The 22031-nt window shown below is 45.1% G+C and overlaps 1 protein-coding gene across 1 annotated transcript in view; it reads left to right on the forward strand.

Annotated features, from left to right (window-relative positions):
* EPHX4 (epoxide hydrolase 4) overlaps positions 1-22031 on the forward strand; it is a 46118-nt gene that overhangs the window by 13096 nt on the left and 10991 nt on the right. Inside the window, exons 3-6 of the mRNA XM_090048856.1 lie at positions 1942-2099; positions 10045-10173; positions 16925-17028; positions 18038-18186. Coding sequence (XP_089904982.1) covers positions 1942-2099; positions 10045-10173; positions 16925-17028; positions 18038-18186 — 540 coding nt within the window. The remainder of the gene's footprint in view (positions 1-1941; positions 2100-10044; positions 10174-16924; positions 17029-18037; positions 18187-22031) is intronic.

Consider the following 22031-nt stretch of genomic DNA (forward strand, 5'->3'; position numbering starts at 1 on the left):
GCACAGCTAGCAGCTCAGCACAGTCCTTCCAGCAGATGAAGGCATCTGGTTGCACCCGGTGTCCTCAGCCCATAGGTCACAGCATGCAGGTGCCTGGCCAGGGGCTCCACCTAGGGAGGAGTTGGCATTGCTGACTGTTAGCAGTGATACGGCCAGTGGCTCCTTGCAGCTGACCCTGGGGCTGCACAGCTGCCAAGGCAGGTGCTGACCAGGGCTCCCTGAGCTGCTGGTGAAGCAAGCAGGGGGGGAGCTGGGCAGGACAGAATGCTGAATACCCGAGTGACCCTCTGGCAACACATCACTGGTGGTTCTGGGGTGGGGTGGGGGCTTGGGAGACCACCCATGCTAGTATAAAACCACACAGTTGCACCCTGAGTCCTGGGGTATCAGAACAGAGGTCAGCTGCCACATAAAGGGCACAGTCTTGTAGGCACAGCTGGACCAACAATTGTGGTTAGTCACAGCCACCCACTGTGCCCACAAGGCCTTGATCCTTATGTAGCACTGCCATGCTGATCAGTGGTTCCCTCGCTCCTGCATCCTGCCCAACAGGGCCTCAAATGTGGGTGTCAGAGCTCCCACCCTGCTCAATCTGGTGCAGCACCTCCATGTCATCCCAGAGTGCCAGGAGGTCACCAACCTCCTCCTGGCCCCAGTTGAGGCCCTGGGTGTAGGGCAAGGACATGTGCACATGGGAAGTGCCAGGTCTGGATGGGAAGGAGAATGCCATCCTGGGTCCTATGCCAGCTCTCTGGGCCCCCCATGTGGCTGTCCCTCTGTTGCTGGCCTTGGACAGCTGCCAGCAGCGCACAGTGCAGGGGCATGGCAAGAGACTGGCAGCTGTAAGGCAGAGGCTATGCCCCACAGCACCTGCAGGCACAGGGCAGGCTGCTGGAAGTGTGCACCAGGGAGGTGGTGCTGGCCCTGTTGCCAGAGACAGCCTGCAGGCAGCCCTAGGGAAGATGATGACAGGGCTGCACCTACCTGCCCAAAGCACTGCTGGCTGGGGTGGTGGGAAGCAGACACAGCAGGACTGTGGCCTGCCCAGGGGGACACAGAGCACCTGTAGTGCCCTCAGGCTACCTGGTGCATGTGCCCCAGGGCACAAAACAGTCATAGGCTTTTATAGCCTGCAGATGGGCTGCCATAGAGGCAGCCCAGCCCTGGAGCAGGAGAGGCTCCTATGCTTTAGCACCCTAGCGGCTGGGCAGACCAAGCAGCAAATCTGCTGCCAAGTCACATCTATACACGAGTTACTGCTCAGTTACTAATCGCGCTTAAATGTGCTACCTGCATTTTACTGTGCAGTAAGCATGCACATGTGTAGATGTGCACTTACCACACAATAAACTAGGCAGCTGCACAGTAAAATGTCTTGTGTAGATGCACCCAGTAGGGAAAAGACCAGGCTATAACCTAGCCCCCATACATCTGTTTATTCTGATTATCTCACTGTTTTATACAATGATTATTAAATGCAAGTTACAGCATTCCAGTTGCAGGAAGGGGGAAGGGCACACTAAACTGTGGCCTGGTGGTGTGAGCACTTTACAGGAAAGTAGGCAATGCAGATTCAAAACCTCTGTAGGTGAGGGGGCCTAGAACACAGGTATTCTGCTCCCTGGGTAAGTTTCCTAGTTAGCGCATTAGTGAGCTAAAAGGTGGAAACTCCTCCTCTGATGCACATGCTCCCAAATGTTCCTGTGCTACCACAAGGAATCCAAACAGAATCCAAACTGCATAAGTGCCAAAAACTCCTGTCACGCAACTATGTAAATGGCACTTATACAAGTAAATATGATTTAGCCTATTCAGGTTGTAGTGTTACAAAAACTGAACCTATAACATTTAATAACACCCCACCAAAGAAGCGGTACTTCAGACTGAGTTACAGCATTATATCATTTAGCCTTTTAACTATAGCTTTTTCCCTTTTATTAGGTATTCATGGCGTCATCAATTGCGAGAATTTAAAAGTGAATATCGAGTTGTGGCACTGGACTTGAGAGGCTATGGAGAAACAGATGCTCCTTCTCACAAAGAAAATTACAAGTTAGATTGCCTAATTACAGATATAAAGGACATTTTGGAATCTCTAGGTGAGTTAGCACAAGCCAAACTGCCGAATTTGTTGAAGATATATGAATAGCTTTCCTGTGAATTACAAAACTTTTCCAAAGTATTTTTTTTAATGCATACATGCACAAAGCTGAGGATTTGATGTAAATTTATTTTGACTTAATTTTGTCCATACTAACACTTGAACGACATGAAAAAATTGTATTCAAGCCAAATGCATAGACAATATACAAAATTGTTTTTCCATCAGATGTAAAGCCCTATAAATATCTCTTTCTCCAATCCAGCATTGGAATTCAGGAGCAAAACCTCGCTGTGTTCCACTGAATTCTATGCAGGATTTTCAAAAGTGTAGGATTAGGGTTTTAAGGTTCAGTCACACTTGCAGAGTCTTAGTTCTCAAAGAAATAACTCAAAACAATGTGGCAAGCTTTTTTGACATCCATAAAGTAAAATTTGTGTGCTTTACACTATATGACAGTAGTATGAGCACTGCATGGTGTTGCTAAAAAGAGAAAAAAAGGAAACAGCTCACTAAATATTACAGCATGTTCTCAATTGTTAACATGCATCTGTTTACTGGGCCCTTAATGCAAGGGTGCAAATGGTCTGGCTTGCCTAGTCATAAGGAGAAGCAAGTGATAAATAGTGGCCTGCCTTTTCTTACACTAGCTACCCTAGTAGCAGCACTCATGGGGATGCAAGCCCTGCACAATTCCTATGAATACCCTATACCAGTAGCTCTCAACATTTTCAGACTTGAGGCACACCTTTGTTCAATTCCAGGCACCCCCACCCCCCAACTCCTGTGAATTTAGCAACATCCCATTTTAAAAGCTATTTTATTTATTACTATTGTGATAAATTGTATAAACCCCTGCAGAAGGGCTTGGGTAGTGGAGGCAGGGCAGCCACCAGGCAGCAGCGACTAGCTCACATCTGCACTTTTCTCCCTGCACCTGCTTACTGCCTCATACCTCAGGGCACCTTTCAAAAGATCTGTTGGCACACTACAGTGCCCTGGCACCCTAGTTGAGACTCACAGCTGTATACAGGAAAAAGGTAGCTGTGCTGCATATAGACACAGCAAAAGATACTTGCCCTCAAGGAGATTCTCTGAGTCACAATCAGTCTGTCTTGCTGGGTACTCAAGTGGCAGTGAATACAAATTTTTATTCCTTACTCTGGGCAAACTATAAAGTTACAATCTAGCCCTCAGGTTTGAACTGAGAGGTGCCCTGGGCATTTTGAACTTCAGCAAGAGATTGGACATACAACCCACAAACCGTGTTTGTATTTTCCAACTTGTGCTATCTTTATTAATCTCCAAGGTAAAAAGCCATAGTTTTGTTTGCTGAAGTGCTCTAACAAGCAGCCCCTCTCCACAGGGATTTAAAGCCTTCAGGAAAAAGTGACTCCTGACACTTATCTCCTAAGTTTGTTCTCACCCCAAAGGTGAACTAGTTTGGAAAGTCTCACTAAAAAGTGGCCAAACATTTTTATCAAAGAGTGGTTCAAAGACATCTCTCCCCCAGCTGCCATTCTAATAGCACAGAATAGCAAAATAGTTTAGATTTTACATATCTGACTTGGCATATAGGTTCACTATTGTAATTCTCAGTGAGGAATAAGGACTCTGCAATGTATAAGAGCACTGGTTAAGGAATAAAGGGTGGAATTTCTGAAAGCTCAGTTTAAAATTTGACTCTGCTCACACTGAAGTCAATAGTGAAATTCCACTTGGCATAATCAGGTCAATGCTGAGTACTTTTGATAGCCCCACTCAAAAAGAGATTATGAGTATGTGAAGAAGCCTTCCAAGCCCACCCATTTCAGTGTGCAGTAACTGCTGTAATGAAGGTATGACCCCACTCTTCAGATGATGACGACACTTAGATCCAAATTCATTTACTAAAAATATAAAAGATGCTATACCTCATCAGACAATAGGTCATCCAGCCCAGTATTCCATGTCTCACAGTGGCACAGATCAAATTCTAAATGGAAAAGTACTTATGCAGAACCTATCACAACTAAGCTGTCCCTTTTCTCCTATACCTGCTAGCATTAGAGGCCTAGAAACTCCCAACTTGAGGGTTCCAGTCCTGATATCATGTTCAATACCCACTGATGGGCCTATCCTGCATGAACTGTTCTAATGCTCTTTTGAAGCTGTTAACCCTCTACAACATCTTGTGGCAATAAGCTCCACAAGGGAATTATACACTGGGTGATAAACAAATTAAAGACTTTTTTTAAGCTGCTCCCTAATAATTTTATTGCATATCCTCTAGCTCTAGTATTGTAAGAGATGAATAGTATATCCTTATTTTCTTTCCATATCCACACCATTCCTCATTTTATAAACTATAGTGTTCCTCTTCAGCCATCTTTGGTGAACTGAAAAGTCCTGGTCTATTTTAGTCTTGCCTTGCATAGAAGCCTCTCCATAAATCTGGCCATCACTGTTGCCTTTCTGAGTACCTTTTCTACCTTTTATAGTGGATTTGGGTTTAATTAGCTCAAATAGTCCTTTAACAATACAGAAAGTTTTTTCTGGGCCCACTGGCCTCTCAGGAAACCAGCATAAAACCCACTCAGTACCCAAACATTAAACACAGTCTGCACAAGGTTCACTCACAGTCCTCAACAGGTAAACTCAGACCCTGAGAAGGTGCCTCCAGCTGTCTGCTACCTTCTTCCTATACTACAATCCTCCTTCTCTTCCTTGGAGTGGAGTGATTTCCCCCTCAAAGCTGCTCTAATTAAAGCACCTTCCCCTCCACCCTAGAGCACATGTATAGATTCCCAAAGTGATGCTCTTCCTCTTTTTGCTTTCTTATCTTACTGCTTCCAGTTCTTTCACCTCCTCTCTCTCTTATCTCAGTCTCTCCAACTTCTTTCCTGGAAACGTTTTAATTTCTTTTGGCCAGCCTCTTGTCTTCCATAGCTTACTCAGTCCTAGGAGCAGGACTGTAATTAGCTTTACTGCCTACAGCTGACTGTAGTCCCTGCAAGCCCGCAGACTCTTTCAGCCTGGAGTGTTCAGTCTGCTTATAAGCCTTTGCCAGCCAGCCTGCTACTGTTCTGCTATACCCTTTTGGAGGTAGGAGGACCAGAACTGCATGCATTATTCAAAGTGGGCATTAGGGCTCTGCGAAGCTTTGGTCGCTGATTTGATTCGGCCCAATTCGGTGGCCAAATCTCTGAATCCGAATTGAATCGGGAGATCCTTTAATGTCTCCAAATCGAATTGGAACCCGCTGAATCAATACAGAAATATTCGGTGATTTGGACATGGATACAGCTTTAAATGTTTTTTCTTCTACATACCTCAGGGTACTAGGTGGCTCATCAATGCTGCAAAGCTGGGGCGGACAAAGCATCCCACAGGAGTGCAGGGGGGTCCCCTGGCTTGGTGATCGACTGCAAAGAGACCCTGTGTGCCCCACCAGACCCAGGAGATGCCAGCTGCTGAGCCAGTGAGGCACGAGGGGCTCCCCAGCATGCTCAGCAGCAGACCCAGAAGTGAACCAGAAGCACTTCCAGTCCATTTCCAGTTCTACGGGGTAGTGTGCTGGGGAGCCCCCCGCACCTCCCCAGCTCAGCAACTAGTGTCTTCCAGGTCTGGGGGGGACATCCAGGGTCCTCTTGTGTCTGATCGCTGAGCCGGGGGGCCCCCCTGCACTCCTGTGGTACGCTCTATCCACCCCAGCATTGCAGCAATCACAAGCCACACCTGGTACCTGGAGATATGTAGAAAAAAAACCATTTAAAGCTGCGTTGATGGCCGAATTGCTGATTCTCCAAATCAGCATCGAATCTTCATATTTGGATGCGGCCGAATCGGATCAGGGACAGTGATCCAAATCAATTAACTGAATCACTGTCCCCGATTTCAGACCGATTCCGAATTGAATAGGGCACATTTCTTACACCCCTTGTAGGCATACCACTGATTTATACAGTGGCATAATGACATTTTGTTTTGTTTTCAGTTCTCTTAATTCCTAACACTTTGTCCAATTGACACCTGCTGAACACTGGGCTGATGTTTTCATAGAACTATCTACAGTAATTCTAAGATTTTTCTTGAGTGGCACCAGATAATGTAAAGCCCATCATCATGTGTGCACATCACAAGTTATTTCCCACCTGTATTACTTTGAACTTATCAACATTGAACTTCATCTGCCATTTTATTGCCCATTCACTCAATTCTGTAAGATCCCTCTGCAATTCTTCATAGTCAGTTTTGATTTTTTACTACATGAATTTGGTATCATCTGCAGAATTGGGCCACCTCACTATTCACCCTGCTTTCCAAATCATTGAAGAATATGTTAAACAGCACAATTGCTTACTTCTCTTTATTGTGAGAACTCACCATTTATACCTACTCTTTGTTTCCTGTCCCTTAGCCACTTACTCATCCACAAGTAGACCTTAAATGTAATGCCAGGGCAGCATAATTTCATTAAGAACCTTATGATATCACATTTTTGGCATGAATGCAGTTAGCAATTCTACTACCTGTGCAGTGTGGACATTAAGGCTGTGTGAAGCTTCGGTCCCTGATTCGATTTGGTGGCGATTTGGCCCGATTCAGTGGCCAAATGTCCAAATTGGATCAGAGGACCCTCTAATCTCTCCAATTCAAATTGGAACCCTCTGAATCGATTTGGAGAGATTTGGAAAGTTTCGGAGATTCGGACATAGACACAGCTTTAAATGTTTTTTTCTACATACCTCTAGGTAGCAGAGTCTTGTGAGTGCTGCAATGCTGGGGCTCATGGAGTGTCCCACAAAGCGCAGGCAGCTCCCCAGCACACTCAGCAGCAGACCCGGAAGGGGTACCCCAGGGAGCGTGCAGGGACCCCCCTCCCTGGCTTGGCGACTGGTGCTTCCCGAGTCGGGGGGGGGGCATCCAGGGTCCCCCTGTGGTTGTCCCCCAGGGCCCCCCTGGCACACTCCCAGCAAACCTGCAAGTGGACCAAAACCACTTCTGGGTTTGCTGCTGAGCACGTGGAGGCCCCCTCCAATCCCCCACCCCACCCCACGACTCCTGTGGGATGCTCCATGTGCCCGAATATCACAGCCATCACAAGCTGCCCTAGTACCTCAAGGTACATAGAAAATGTTAAAGCTGTGCCTATGTCCAAACCACTGATTCTCTGAATCAGCATCAAATCCTCAGATTGGCATTCGGCCAAATCGAATCAGGGACAGTGATCCAAATCAACAAATCAAATCACTGTTCCTGATTCAGGCCGAACCCGAATCCAAATCAAATAAGGCGTGCTTCATACACCCCTAGTGGACATGTAAGCATGCATACAGCTGCCTCCCATGCTCAATTGATTATACACTTGCTAGGCAGGTATACTGATAGATGCACTAGTCACAGAATTCTGCCCATCAAAAGTCCATGATTGGTTGGAGGGGAAGAGAAAGGCCCTCGTGTTTTAGCTCCAAGAGCTGAGCTGTTAAAGTACTCATCCAAGAAAAAGGAGACCCCTAGTTTAGGTCCCCCTTACCTAGCAGGCTTGTATCTAGTTCTTTCTACCCTCCCATCACAGTGCTAAGTACCACACCTCAGGTTAGTCATTAAAGTATGCCTTCTCCAGCCCCCACACTCCCCTGAGCAACCAAGAAAGGGAGGTATGTGGGACCAGGAGAAAGAAAATGAGACTAGATGCGAGGATCAATGAGTGCTGCTACTCTGGAGCTCAGGTTTCTAGCCTATATCCTTACATGCAATGGAACAAAAAACTTCAACTACTTTCCACCTATATTATTCAATGACTGCTAAATGCAAGGTGCAGTGGCTCAACTTCAAAAGGAAAGCTGAGGAGTGACTTCATTAACACCTGCTTTATGACATGATGGTTAAAGCACTATTCTCAGATGTCAGAAAGACATAAGTTCAACCCCTTTGGGGGAGGGAAGACCTGGACCCTGGTTTCCTGCTTCCTGAGTGAGTGTCCTAAACACAGGGATAAAGGCAGGGCAGAAGGATGGAATCTTCCAGGTATGTAGGCATGTATGGAGCCATGTACTTGCCTGGCCTGTACATAGCCTACTGAGTGTGCACAATAACCGTGTGGACACTTATGTACCCACACTCTATTGGTAATAGAATCACAAACAGTGCATAAGTGCCACTTACATGGCTGGTAAATGCCATTTAGGTGTGTGAAGCATAATAGAATTCTACCCCATATATTCAAAGTGTTTTATAAGGGTTAATTTGGAACAAAAAAGGTGGTCTTTAAAGTCATTGTGCCTGCAGTGTTTAATTTCAAACTTTAAAGTCACGGTGCATTCTGGAAAAAAAAAATTAAGTAAACACTCTGTCATGACTACACATTGAAATAGACATTTGCTTCTGCAGCTGAGATTTTGAACAGTGTGTGTAATTCAGCTATACTGCATTATAGAATGCTGTGGGTCCACCCACAGTGCCTGGTGCTCCCCCCACCAGGTCTAACCCACCTGTTGCACTCACTAGTCCTCCTTCACCTCTAGTCTCTTTTGCCACAGTGTTACCATTCCTGTTATTTTACTGAGGAAGCAGTCCCAGGAGGTCCCTGAGGGGAGGAGCTTCTCCCTTCTGACTCTGTCCTTGAGCTTCTCTGCATAAATCAGGCTCAGGAGGGGTCCCCATGTTTCCCCTTAAAGGCAAAGCACTTTCTGGGACTTCAGCCATCCCAGGCTCAGCCCATTTTTCTCTGGCCAAGCCCTCAGCCCTAATCCACTGCCTCAGACCTTTGCTCCTAGGCCTCAGCTCTTTGCATCCCTGCCCAGAGCAAGTCTAGTTCTGCAGAATGTTCCTGGCACCCTGTCAAATGGCCTCAAAACTTCACCCATAGCCACAACCCAAATCTCCAGTCAAACTCAAAACAGCAACCTAAACAGCTCTAACTCAAATATAAATCTTTCCAGGTCTCTGGTCCTCAAGCCGTCCTACTTAGGTAGACTTGTTTCCACCCCCTGGTCTACCAGGTACTTTACCTGGGCCAGTCTGACTTAAACTACAATCACTACCACTCAGAACATCTTCCCCTGTAACAAGCAGGCTCAGATTGCCCCATCTAAAACCAGAGCCCAAGCCCAGCCCAGCCATCTTTTGGTCATCTGATCCAGTTCACTACTCCCATTGCTCAGCTGGTGCTGATTCCCACATCAGCAGGGTAGCCCTCTACACCCAGTGGCTCAGTTCACAGAGGCAGCTCACACCTGTTGTACGTTTGCTGTCAGGCTCTCTGGGGGAACGTTTGTTCACCAGAGCGCCCCAAGGGATGACGAGGTCGAATGGTCATAAACTACTGCGAGACCATTTCAGGCTGGATGCAAGGAAGAATTTCTTTACTGTCCGAGCCCCCAAGGTCTGGAACGGCCTGCCATCGGAGGTGGTTCAAGCACCTACATTGAACACCTTCAAGAGCAAATTGGATGCTTATCTTGCTGGGATCCTATGACCCCAGCTGACTTCCTATCCTTTGCGGGGGGGGGGCTGGACTCAATGATCTTCCGAGGTCCCTTCCAGTCCAAATGTCTACGAACCTATGAAACCTGCCCCAGATACACTCCCCACTTCCTAGTAACAAGGGTAGGGGTTTCCTGTTACATGCATACATATAGAAAAGCACTGAAGTTAACCCACACAATAAGATGAAATACTGCATGCAAGCAAGGTATAACTGCAGTGGAAAACTGATTTTAATCATCTGTAAATATTTTTACCATACTAGAACACTAGGCTTCATTTTTACATTTAATAGTAGAAGTGCAGATGTTTTAACTGTTGTAGTATGAATCATTTCTTAATAGAAAGCTGCAGAATTTGAAGTATTGTTAGCAAATATGTTGGGACATTTTATCATTATGTGTCATTTCATTTCATGTGATAGTTCTTGTGAAGATACGTGCCAGTAAAAATGTCCAAATCTGTTTTTGTGGCAGGGTACAACAAGTGTGTGTTGATTGGCCATGACTGGGGTGGAATGATCGCTTGGTTGGTTGCTATCTGTTACCCAGAAATGGTGACTAAGCTTATTGTGGTTAATTTCCCTCATCCCTCTGTGTTTACAGGTAAGTTCTGAATAATTTTTTATTTTAATCTAAGATATCCACATTTTCACAAACATGGCAGTTTTGGGACATGTCTATACGGTACAATGCAGTGTCATATAGAGATACCTTAAGGTAGTTGTGAAGCCACTCACTCACATACTAGAGTCTATGCAGTGCAACAAAGTGCCATGCCTTAGCACTGGAGCTGGAAGCAGTATGGTCATGTTAGTGGCATAACTAAGACAGGTCAACTGGGGCAACAACCCTGGGTGTCAAAGAAGACAGAGGGAGGAGAGGGGCCACAGAAAAACAAACAAACAAAAAACAGCTGCCACCACAGCCACACAATCCTGCCTCCACCACCAGCAGCTAGAAGTCACTGCTGCCATTGTGTGGCAGCTGTCCCAGTCTGTTTCTCAGTAATGGATATTTTTGTATAGTTGTGGGGTTCTTGTCCTTGAGAGATCACACAAGGAAGAACTGGAGAACCATCTTTATTTAACAATAACTAACAACTCCCTAACACTAGAAGTAGGGACACCAGAGGTAGGGACCATCTCAGGGATAGTTCTGTCAGGCCTTCAGTCAGCGCAGATGTAGTTAGGAATCTCCTGGAAGGGCTAGACAGTTTTAAATCTGCAGGTCCAGATGCCCTCCACCCAAGGGTGTTCAGGGAGCTGGCAGGAGTCATTGTGGAGCCCTTGGCCCAGCTGTATGAGCATTTGTGGTCATCTGGCCAGGTGCCAGGGGACTAGAAACTGGCTAATGTGGTCCCAATTTTCAAGAAAGGGAGGAAGAGGACCCAAGTGACTATAGGCCTGTAAGCCTCACCTTGGTGCTTGGAAAGATCTTGGAGAAAATCATTAGGGAGCACATCTGTGGGGGGCCAACAGGGGAGATCATGCTCAGGGGTAATCAGCATGGGTTCAAAGGCGGGTCCTGCCTGACCAACCTGGTTGCCTTTTATGACCAGGTGACTAAATCCTTGGATAATGGTGTCACCATGGACGTAGGTCTTTCTAGACTTTAAGAAGGCCTTTGACACCGTCTCTCAACCCATCCTCATCAGTCAATTAAGTGACTGTGGCATTGATGCCTACACAGTTGGATGGGTAAAAAATTGGCTGAGGGGGCACAACCAGAGAGTAGTGGTGGATGGGTAGTACTCAACCTGGTGAGATGCAAGCAGTGGGGTACCCCAGGGCTCAATCCTCAGGCCCGCACTGTTTAACATCTTCATCAGTGACTTTGATGAGGGGGTAGAAAGCACACTGTCCAAGTTTGCTGATGACACTAAGATGTGGGGCGAGGTGGACACACTTGAAGGGAGATACAGGCTGCAACTAGATTTAGACAGACTACAGATGAGAAGAGGATGGCGTTCATCGTAGACAAATGCAGGGTGCTGCACCTTGGGAGAAGGAATCCACAGCATACATACAGGCTGGGGAGTTCCCCTCTTGAAAGCACAGAGGCGGAACAGGATCTTGGAGTCATTACTGACTCCAAAACGAACATGAGCCACCAATGCCAGACCACAGCCAGCCAGGCCAGCCATACCTTGTCATGCATACAAAGATGCATCTCAAGGCGGTCCAGAGATGTGATACTCCCCCTCTACACGACTTTGGTCAGGCCACAGTTGGAGTACTGTGTCCAGTACTGGGCACCGCACCTCAAAAGGGATGTGGCCAGCCTGGAGAGGGTTCAGAGGAGGGCCACCCATTTGGTGAGGGGGCAGCAGGACAGGCCCTACGAGGAGACTGAGGGACCTGAACCTGTTCAGCCTCAGCAAAAGGAGGCTGAGCGGGGACCTGATGGCTGCCTACAAACTCATCAGGGGAGATCAACAGCAAATAGGTAGAGCCCTTTTCTCCCCAGTATCACCTGGGGTGGTGAGGAACACTGGTAATAAGCTGATGGAGAATAGGTTTAGATTAGAGATCAGAAGGCAATATTTTACAGTTAGGGTGGCCAAAATCTGGAACCAACTTCCCAGGGAAGTGGTCCTCACCCCTACCTTGGGCAAATTCAAGAAGAGGTTGGATGATCACCTGTCTGGAGTCTTGTGAACCCAGCATTCATTCCTGCCTGTGGCAGGGGGTCAGGCTACATGATCTGTTCAGGTCCCTCCTGACCCTAGCTACTATGAAACGATGAAGCTATATAAGAGCAGAACAGCAAATAGTACCACATAATAATGCAGCTTAGGCAGCACTCACTCCTGTAGGGAGCTGAACATAAAGACACTTAATACACAACAGAGTATAGTTCCACATTAACTAGGCCAGGGGCAGGCAATTGCAGCCCCTGGGCGAGATCCAGGCCACCAGGCCATTCTATCCGGCCCCATGGGACCCATCCAAGAAACAATTAGTACTGTCCCGCAGCTGCTCCCGTGAAAGCCAGCAGGAGGTGGGCTTTCAGAAGCCGCATGCCATCAGACTGGGCCATCTCTGTACCTGCACCTCTGTGGAGTTCCCAGCACTCCAGCTGGGAGCCCCATGTAGAGGTACCAAGTGCAATGGCACACAACTGGACAGCTTGTGAGTGGGGAGGGGAGTTCCCCACTCACCTGCAGTGCTGGGAGCCACAGAGCCAGCCTGGTCCAACCCAATGGCACACTCCCGGCTGCAGTGTGGGAGCCCAACATGCTGGGGCAGAGCCCACTCGGCCTGATGTCACATGAACTGGGAGCCACAGGGAATTGTGTGCTATTGGGCCAGGCAGGTTCCATGTCACCACATGCAGCTCCTGGCATTCCTTTGGGCACCCCTTCACAAGTTCCCCGCATCCCACACCCCTTTGCAGCCCCCCATATGCCCCACAAATCCCACATGCACACACACCACCCATACCAATCCCCCCCATACAAAAGTAAAACTTTATTTTGAGCTATTACGCAATCCGCTCTATATACACTATGCAAACACGTAAAAATCAAGACGAAAATTTTTTTTGAAATAAAATTAAAATATGTTATAGTAGATATTTGATTTTTAGTATATGATTTGGTTTTTTTCCTGGTTCCAAGATGGCAACCCCGCCCTCCTCAAAGGAGTACTTCTGGCTGGGAGCCCCATATAGAGGCAAGGGGAGGGACTTATAGTGGCAAAGGTGAGTGGTTAGAGGTGGGACTTCTGGTCTCAAGATGGTGACCAGGGGGCAGGGCACCTGTCAAAAGACAGGGCTATCCCTGTGGCCCCCGACAGCTCACCAAAAGTCATTAAGCAGCCCTCCAGCTGAAATAATTACCCACTCTTAAGCTAGACTACAGTGCTTGGGCAGAGCTAACTCCAGGGGCGATGTGCACCCCCTGAGAACACTGGTGTGCCCCCCGTCAGACCACACTCCCCGTTTAGCCGGTGGGTAGGGGGTCAGGCAGGAACACCAGTGCCCCCCGCCCCCTCCCCCCGTGAGTGCCGGCCAGGGAGCGGAGCCACCAGCAAAAGCGGCTGTGCCACTTCCAGAAGTGGCTGCGGGAGTTCTGGCAGCAGCATGGCTGCTTTTACAGTGAATGAGATTGGCTCCCTTGCAACCAGCAGGATCGGACCCTCCTCCCTGGTTGCTGACTGGTGTTGCACCCCACCCCCCCCGACTCAAGAGGCACCAGACACCCATTGCTACCCCAGATATTTCTGCATAGTTTTGCTTGGTTCCATGTAGACACTGATGCTCGTTTATGGGCAGATTCATAGAAGCTCTGAAGAGCCAGACCCTAAGATGTGCTGTGAAAGAAGGCTACAGATGCTCAGTACCTCTCAATGGGTGCAGACAGAAGTGCAGCTCCCCACTGTAACTCATGCTGCTCTGCAGGAAGCACCATGAGTTATAGTGATGACCCAGACTTCCACTGTTTGAGGGATCTAGCTGCAGTCTGGAGTGGCTGCAAGTCTCCAGTCACTCTACCCTAGTGGCGCTGCTTCCCACCTCCCATACCTGGCTCTGTCTTCAGAATGGTTGTGGAGGAAGGGAGCAGAGAGGGCTCAGTATGAGGGGTTTTCAGCCAGTGCTGGAGGGTGGGGCAGGTAAATAGGAGCCCTCCCCCCTCCTCACCTCCGAGCTCCAATCTACCCACCCCACTCTCCAGCACTGGCTGAAAAAGCCCCAGACCAAGTTCCCTCCACTCCCTCCCCTTCCCTCTCATTCTGAAGACTGCTGGGAGCAGGGTTGGGCTCTGTCAGCTCAGTTCTGTTCCCAGTGCATGCTCACAGACATTGATGAAGGCACTCTGCTTTGAAGCACCTTCATCTGAACCCTCATGGGGTTCAAATTGTTGTGGGATCAAGTCTTTTTCAAGTGCTCTGCAGCCATGCACTTCTGTAAGTACACAGCTGTAGAATGCTTTCAAGAGGCCAGTCACACAACAAACATAATTTCTGTCTGCTCCCAAACTTTGGATTTTCAATTACATGAAATACTGACATCACAAATATTTTTCATTAATGCACAGTTACACAATAGGAAACAAGGGTCCTTGCATGCAAACACACTGGCTTTTGTTTTTCAAAAACAGGAAGCTTAATCCTCATTTATACAAAAGCCATTTTAGACCACTTGGGCAGTGTTTACATTTACATTGGCTGAATGGTGTTAGCCAGCCTTTGTGTAAATGAGTATCAGGCTTTTAGAACGTGACCATGATATAGCTGACCAGTGAAATTAAAAGTTATGGTCTTGCACTACATTAGAACACTATATGTTATAACAGAACAATCACAGCAATGTATTTAACAGAAGCCCACATGTGCAAAAGCAGGGAGTTTAAATTAAGGATAGCGATATATTAGGAGATCTGTGACATGTGGCATGCAAAGGGCATGTCTGTGGTATAGCTGGCTCTAGCCAGCTGTGCTTGATGTACACTTTCCCAAGCATTAAGTGTCTACACAGTATTGAGATAAACAGCAGCCACTCTTTAATTTCCATAGTTTAATTGTAGATCTGTTTTTTTCTCATTAAAAATGTGGTTTCACCCCACTTCAGGAAATATTTACCAGAACAATACTTAACAAGGGCTTAATAATTATCTCTATTTGATGTAGATCTGTTAGTCAATGAAGTCATAATGATAAAAAAAACCAAACTTTCATAGTTTTCCCCAAAGTCTCCATACAAGGATTGCTTGGACTTACCATCATATGCACATATCCAAATGTCAAAGGTCTCATGGCAGATCATCTGTATGTATTACTAATAATCAATGGCAAAGTGGGGAATTCTGCCTATTAGAAAATGATTGGTTAACTTTTTCCAATATTGAACAGATCTCTATAGTCCTCTTTGTAGAATGACAGTATTTAAATGAAAACTTTAGAGATCAGGCAATACTGAAAATATGTTAGTTTACCATTGTCTTATAGTACAGAAAAGTCAAATGACCAGTGTTGGCGAGCCAAAGGAAAAGCATAACAGGTGAAGACATTTAAGAATTTATAAAACCTGAATGTTTCAAAAGGCACTTGGGACTCTAGCTACTGATTGCAATTACATTTACTTCATTTTAAAAGTTAATTTCATTTTTAAGAACTGACAGTTGAGATAGAGTTCCCTTTTTAGGGGCAACTTTTCACTTTCAAATAACTGCATATCTAACTTTACATATAGAAACCTTTAGACTTCCACCTCCTGTGCTTGCTACCTACACAATAAGAGGGCTACACAGAAAATTTGTATTACAATGCTTTGCAAGCACAAAATTGCACTTCCACTTGCTTAAGGTCCTTAATAGCAACAAAGAAAATAATTTAAACTACATTATGCATGCTTTCAATGTGCCTCTGAAGTGGTATGATGGTATCTTAGTTACAGTTTTATACCTGCTAAGAAAGAAGACTTTGGTTTTATCTTTTCATAAACAGGACTGATGCTGTTTTGAGAAAATGGAAAGGATTATTGTCCACAGATTTCTGTGCATCACATTTTTAACGAGGAAATGTTTAATATGCCATTTATGTAATTAGCATATTAAACATATTAGCATATTAATTTTTGTAAAATTGGAAGATGTTTTTGACTAGTAACAAGAGATCTCTTCAATTAGTCTGAACAAGATACCAAATCTTTCTAGACCAGAACCCATTTCTCAATTTTTGGTTGGCCTCCCTTCTGTGGTCTGTTTTAAGACAGAGAAAAATAAATTGGTTATACGTTAACAACCACTTCCTGTATTTTTAAAACTATAATCATTCCTTTTTAGATAAAGCATCTAACCGCCCCAGATTTTCCAGAAGCAAGGTGTTTTTGGCAATATATTTTAATGGACCTGCTTTTGATTGGTGATATTTTATTGAACCCAAGACAAGCTTTTGGGCACAAAGTACTCCTTCAAATTTTCCAGAACAGACCCACATTTTAAGGCTATGTTTGGTATCTCTAAAGAATATCTGCAATAAGACTCCTGCCCTGAATTTGAAAAATTGGTCCTGGATTGTTCTGCATCCCTGGCACACTGATACACCTGCTGAGAAGATGTATCACAATGCAGCCTCATGTCAGCAGAACTAATTAGCCCACCTGCAATGCCACACTAAAGGTAGCTACACTAACTGGCACTGGAAATGGTATAGACCGCTTTTAGTTTCAGAGGTCTGTGTAACACCTGGAACTATATCCCAGATTTTGTTCCTTAAAAATGTATTCATTTTATTGTCATGCAGCAGAACTAACTAAATCCTTTTCAAAATGTTCCTTTAAAATAATTATATAAACACTATTTTTGTTGTTGTTATCAGCTTTCATTTTTAATGCATGGGCATTTTTGTTCCAGAATATATTCTACAGCATCCTTCACAACTGATTAAATCTGGTTACTTCTTCTTTTTCCAAATGCCATGGTTTCCTGAATTCATGTTTACAATAAATGATTTCAAGGTGAGCAAAAATAGTGCTCTTGTTTATATGTTTAACATGTTACTGATGGAAATACCATCACTTGCCTTATTCTTTTCTGACATAGTGATGGTTATGGAAATATTAAGGTTGGCTAATAAGACTTGACTACAATCTGGGTTTTAGCACAGCTTAATTTATATTAGCCTTAGCATTTAGCAGACTAACTTATGTATGTGTAGAACTGAATAATATCCATTACTTAAATAACTTCAGCCAGGCTTCCTAGTAGGTACTTCAATACAGCTTGATACTCCTGACCTCCAGCATGATAATATATATTTCAACAAGACTACCCAGCTGGTCATATGCTACCAGTTTCTGTCAGAGATCAAATTCTGTGTATAAAAGAATACTCATTGAATTTAGTGGGCATTTGTGTATACAGTGGAACCTCCTCTAAGGAATGTTAGCCCTTTTTTCTCTCAGAACAAATCCAAAATATTTACATGTTAACTTCCTTCCACAGTAATACAACAGTAGCTTCTGAGGAAGGGGCTACCTAGTTCACAGCAAGGACTTCTAAAATATGAAACTTTTTATGTGCTGTAAGTTGCCTAAGTAATCTGTATGGCCAGACCATGCTTCAAGCATCAAAAAAAAACTAAAAAAACTGAATTGAAGTTTCTAAAAGAATAATGCTTTAAATCAAATCACAGCATTTAAAAAAAAATATTTTTTATCTAGGAAATCTAGGACACTCAAAATCTGTATACTTGCCTTTGCTTATGGCAGTGTTAGGACCCAATGTAATGAAGTTTGTAATATTTTTTTTTATATTATATTTATATAGCTTGTTACTCTGACATAAAAGTCATACCAGAAAAAAAATCTCTATATTTTGTTATTTGTATCTACATAAAAAAAGTATCTTTACCATTCACTGTACTTCAAACAAGTGGTAAATGGATTTTAGATGAATAATTCTTACCCAGGGAGAAAAGTGTTACAGTCTTGTCATTAAGATAGCTTAAGTGCTATCCTTTTGTAGGTTCTGAAAAACCTGTTTACCAGCCAGACCACTGGCATTGGAAGAAAAGGCTGCAGATTAACAGCAGAGGATATTGACGCATATCTCTACATCTTCTCTCAACCTGGAGCACTAACTGGACCAATTAACCACTACAGAAATATTTTCAGGTAAATATAACATTTTCAATGTTTATAAACCAAGTACCATGTCTCAGATGGATCTCTGAAGATAAATGTCACATATTTATGTCTTGACTTCCCTGGATAAAGGGGGAGTTGACTTCCCTGGATAAAGGGGAAGTTGATCTGAAGTTTGATAGTGGGTTTCAGCTCTTTATTTATGCTCCCTCCTCATCATCCTCAAAAGTACCTAGTTTCCTTGATGTCTCTCGAATCCCAGTGCAGGTTGCACAATGATCCTTAGCAATGATCACGGGCAACACATCCTATCCTCTTCCCTCTCTGAATTCAGATGATGGATTAGAAAAGCAGATGATCTTTTCTTTCTACAGATCAGGATTCCTCTTGTTGCTATTTTCAAATAGTTATTTTCTGTGCCTCCCTATTATCTCCTCCCCCATGGCACACTGTGCAACCAACAGACAAAACAATGACAGACTGGAGGACAAGGGTCAGCTGGTGACTCTAGAGGCAAAAAGTCAATATTTCAATATTCAAATTCCTCCCCCCCCCACAAACAATTTTTCTATTCTTGGGCCTTTTCAGAAAACTATAGAGATGGGTCATTCTTCTCTATATACAACAATCCTTCCTCTAAAAAAGGGAACACAAAACTCACTGAGTAGGCAAACTCAGGCACAGCAAATCAGAGACAGAAGAAATAGTATTGCTTATACTAGGGGTTGGCAACATACAGTCTGCAGGTCAGATCTGGCCCATGGAGCCACTGGATCTGACCCACAGAGCCAAGGGGCTTTGCCTATGCTCATGCCCTTGCCTGTGTCCACACCCATACCTATGCTGGCGGTAAGCAGTGAGGAGCTGAGTCAGGGCTGGGCAATATCCAGCTGCCTCCATGGTGCCGCTGCTTCACCACACCTCCCACACCCTCTCCAAGGTTGAGACAGGGGTACAACTTCCAGCCAGTGGGGAGCTGTGCCAGGGCTGGGCAGCTTCCAGCTACACTGGCACTACAGCTGGGAGGCTGGTGCAGGGGCACAAGGAGAAGTGGCAGCAGCATGGACACAGCTCGTTGCTGCCTGGAAGCAGCAGTTGCATCCCAGCTGGGAAGTGAGGAGCAGGGAGAAGTAATGATGGTGTGGGTACAGCTCCCAGCTGCCTGGAATGGTGCAGGCACAAGGGAAGCCCCCCCACCATTGATGTGCTGCCAAAGCCATTTGGCTTGAGTCAGACCAGAGCTGGGTTGTTCTGGCCTGTGGCTTGCAAAGGTTGCCAGCTGCTGGCTGATACCAATTGAATTGTTTAAAACAATGCAGGAAGTGATTTCACTTGTCTACGACAACATCTCACCAATGAGCAATGAGCACCAATTAACCAGGTGCTTCTGTTAAAATAGTCAGCAGTGAAATAGTTAATGTTCTGATATTTAAAATTTCATTAGGATATGGATAATATAAATAGGATGGTCACATGGCACAAGGCTATTGTTTCAAGTTTTCTTAAAACTTGAGAAGAAAGACTCCATCAATTGTCATTCAGATTGTTTTCAGAAACCGAAGAGCTAGCAACTGTTTTTAAAAATGGAGGTGCATCTTTGGGAAACTGAGAGGATACAATTTTAGGGTACTAAAGCCCCACAGGTCACAATGGAGCAGCCTTGGGATTCATTTAGTTCTAGGCTGTCTGAAAGATGTCAGGTGAACCAGTTATGAGTTGCAAGGGAGATAACGTGGCACATAAATACCTGTTCAATAGGAAATAGTTTAAAGCCACCATTTGATTTTCCTTAAGACACAGGTTATCACTTAGATTCCAATTATTTTCATTCTGTTAGCTCACAGTGGCTTGGAACTGGTGACCTGGATGTTAAAGGCTGCATATCTCATTACTATCTAGGCCATTGTCTAGATCAGCAGGTCCCTCAGAGCATAATTTACTACCATAGTTTTTCTAAAGATAAGTTTGAAAATCCCCAGTCCCTGCTACTAACCTGCATATCTATGTATGGAGAAGACTTCAACAATTCTACAAAATAAATCTGAAGCACAGAAAAAGGGGGGGGAAAAAAAACATTTATTAAATCTATTCCTTCTTCAATATAAGCCAGATAGTCCAAGAGAGTTTACTGCATGACAACAATGAAAATCGTATTTCATAAGAACGCAAAGTACTTCAGATTACAGGCTTACTCCTATGAAAACCAAAGAAGAATTTTACCTTCAACAGAAGCAGGATGAGGGTAAGCTAATGTGAACAGCATCACTAAATGCCCATACTCATAAATGAAAACCTCTACCTTTAAGACCTTATCCACAGAAGAAATAGCCTAAACAATTGGTTTCTAGACTCTTGGCTATGCACCTTGTAGTCTGCAGACTTCACTGGTCACGTGATAATGGTCTTCTATTTGTTGCCACAAGTGTTAAGGTTCTTTGCTGAAAGCCGGGAGGAGAAACTCAAAACAAAGTAGAAGACAGGGTGTAACTATCACTACTGCCTATACCTTTTTATGGAAAGGACATTCTGTCCTATAGTTGTACACTGTCTAGCAAAATGGAGCCTTGGTTTATGGTAGCATCTTTTAGGTGCCATTGCCATATGAATAAATCATCATAAAATAAAAAGTGAATGTAAAGAAAGAAGAGAGGCCCTCAACAACTAGAGGCCAGAGGGTGTGGGTAGGTGTGGCTACACTTTAGTGCAACACAAGCTGGTTAACACAGATCAGTGACAATCCTGCCCTGGAGTGACGTAACTTTGAATCACATAAGGGCCTTGGTACACAGTTAAGTTTAGGTGGCTTCTGGAGCTCTTAGCCCCTGGACAGGCTGCACATTAACACCTTTTATCTGGCTTAAAGCACAAGTGATGCAGCATAGAGTTACACCACTCCAGGGCAGTATTATCTCCAATCTGTCTAAATTTGTTCTTGTTCCATTACCATGCGGCCACTTCTCACACCTATTCCATTCAAGTTGAAATCCTCCAGTATCCCAGAATGCTATGAGGGCCCCAATCCTTTCTTTCTCTGGCACTCAGGCAGCACCCACTTCCCCACACTCCACCAGCCAGGCTGTCAGGCAGCCAGGCATGCCTGAACTCCAAGGGACCCAAACCTTTTTTTCCCCCAGAGCGCCTGATGGCTGAAGTGTCTCCTGTCACTGCCCAGACTGACTCTGCTCTTACTTGAGCTCCAGAGAAAAAAGAATTAGGCCCCTTGGAGCTCTGGTCTCAATGAAACTGACATAGCAGCTCTATGCTGAGAGCAGAGCAATCAGGGTTTAAGCTTGGCAGCCCTGCTCTCAATCCCAAACCGCTGTGTCAGTTTCAGCAAGAACAGTGTGTCCCAGAGAAGCCAATTCTCCAGGTTTCTCTGGGCTTCTATACACATGCAGGGAGCCAACTCGATTAATCAAGTCTGCTGGAGCGTAGAAATAAACACGCTCCACCAAATTCTAGCATCACATGCATCAGCTGAAAAATGGTGGTGGGTGCTTTGAACTAAAGCTCGTTCGATGAGCTCAATCAATGAGCTTTAGTTTAAAGTGCCCCACTGCCGTTTTTCAGCACAGGAAGGCTGATGAACGTGACACTCAGGCACTTTTAATTAGCATGGCTTGCTTATTAAAGTGCCCCCCCACACACACCTCCCAGAGCACATGTAAAAATGCCTTCTGTTCTCACTGAAATGGACAGCAACTCTGCACTGAGAGTGGGGCCTCCAGGCTTAAGCCCTGACAGCTCTGGTCAGCATGGAGCCATGTCATGGCGCGGGGTCCCCAGGGATGGCCGTGATGACCCTAGGGCTCCGTGACCATGCCTGTTCCGCTCTACGGGCAACTTCTAATCTCACTTGCCATGTCTTATTGGTT

This window comes from Crocodylus siamensis, chromosome 5 (genome assembly GCF_052110815.1).
Source record: "Crocodylus siamensis isolate JL-2025a chromosome 5, ASM5211081v1, whole genome shotgun sequence".
In the NCBI taxonomy this organism is placed as follows: domain Eukaryota; kingdom Metazoa; phylum Chordata; order Crocodylia; family Crocodylidae; genus Crocodylus; species Crocodylus siamensis.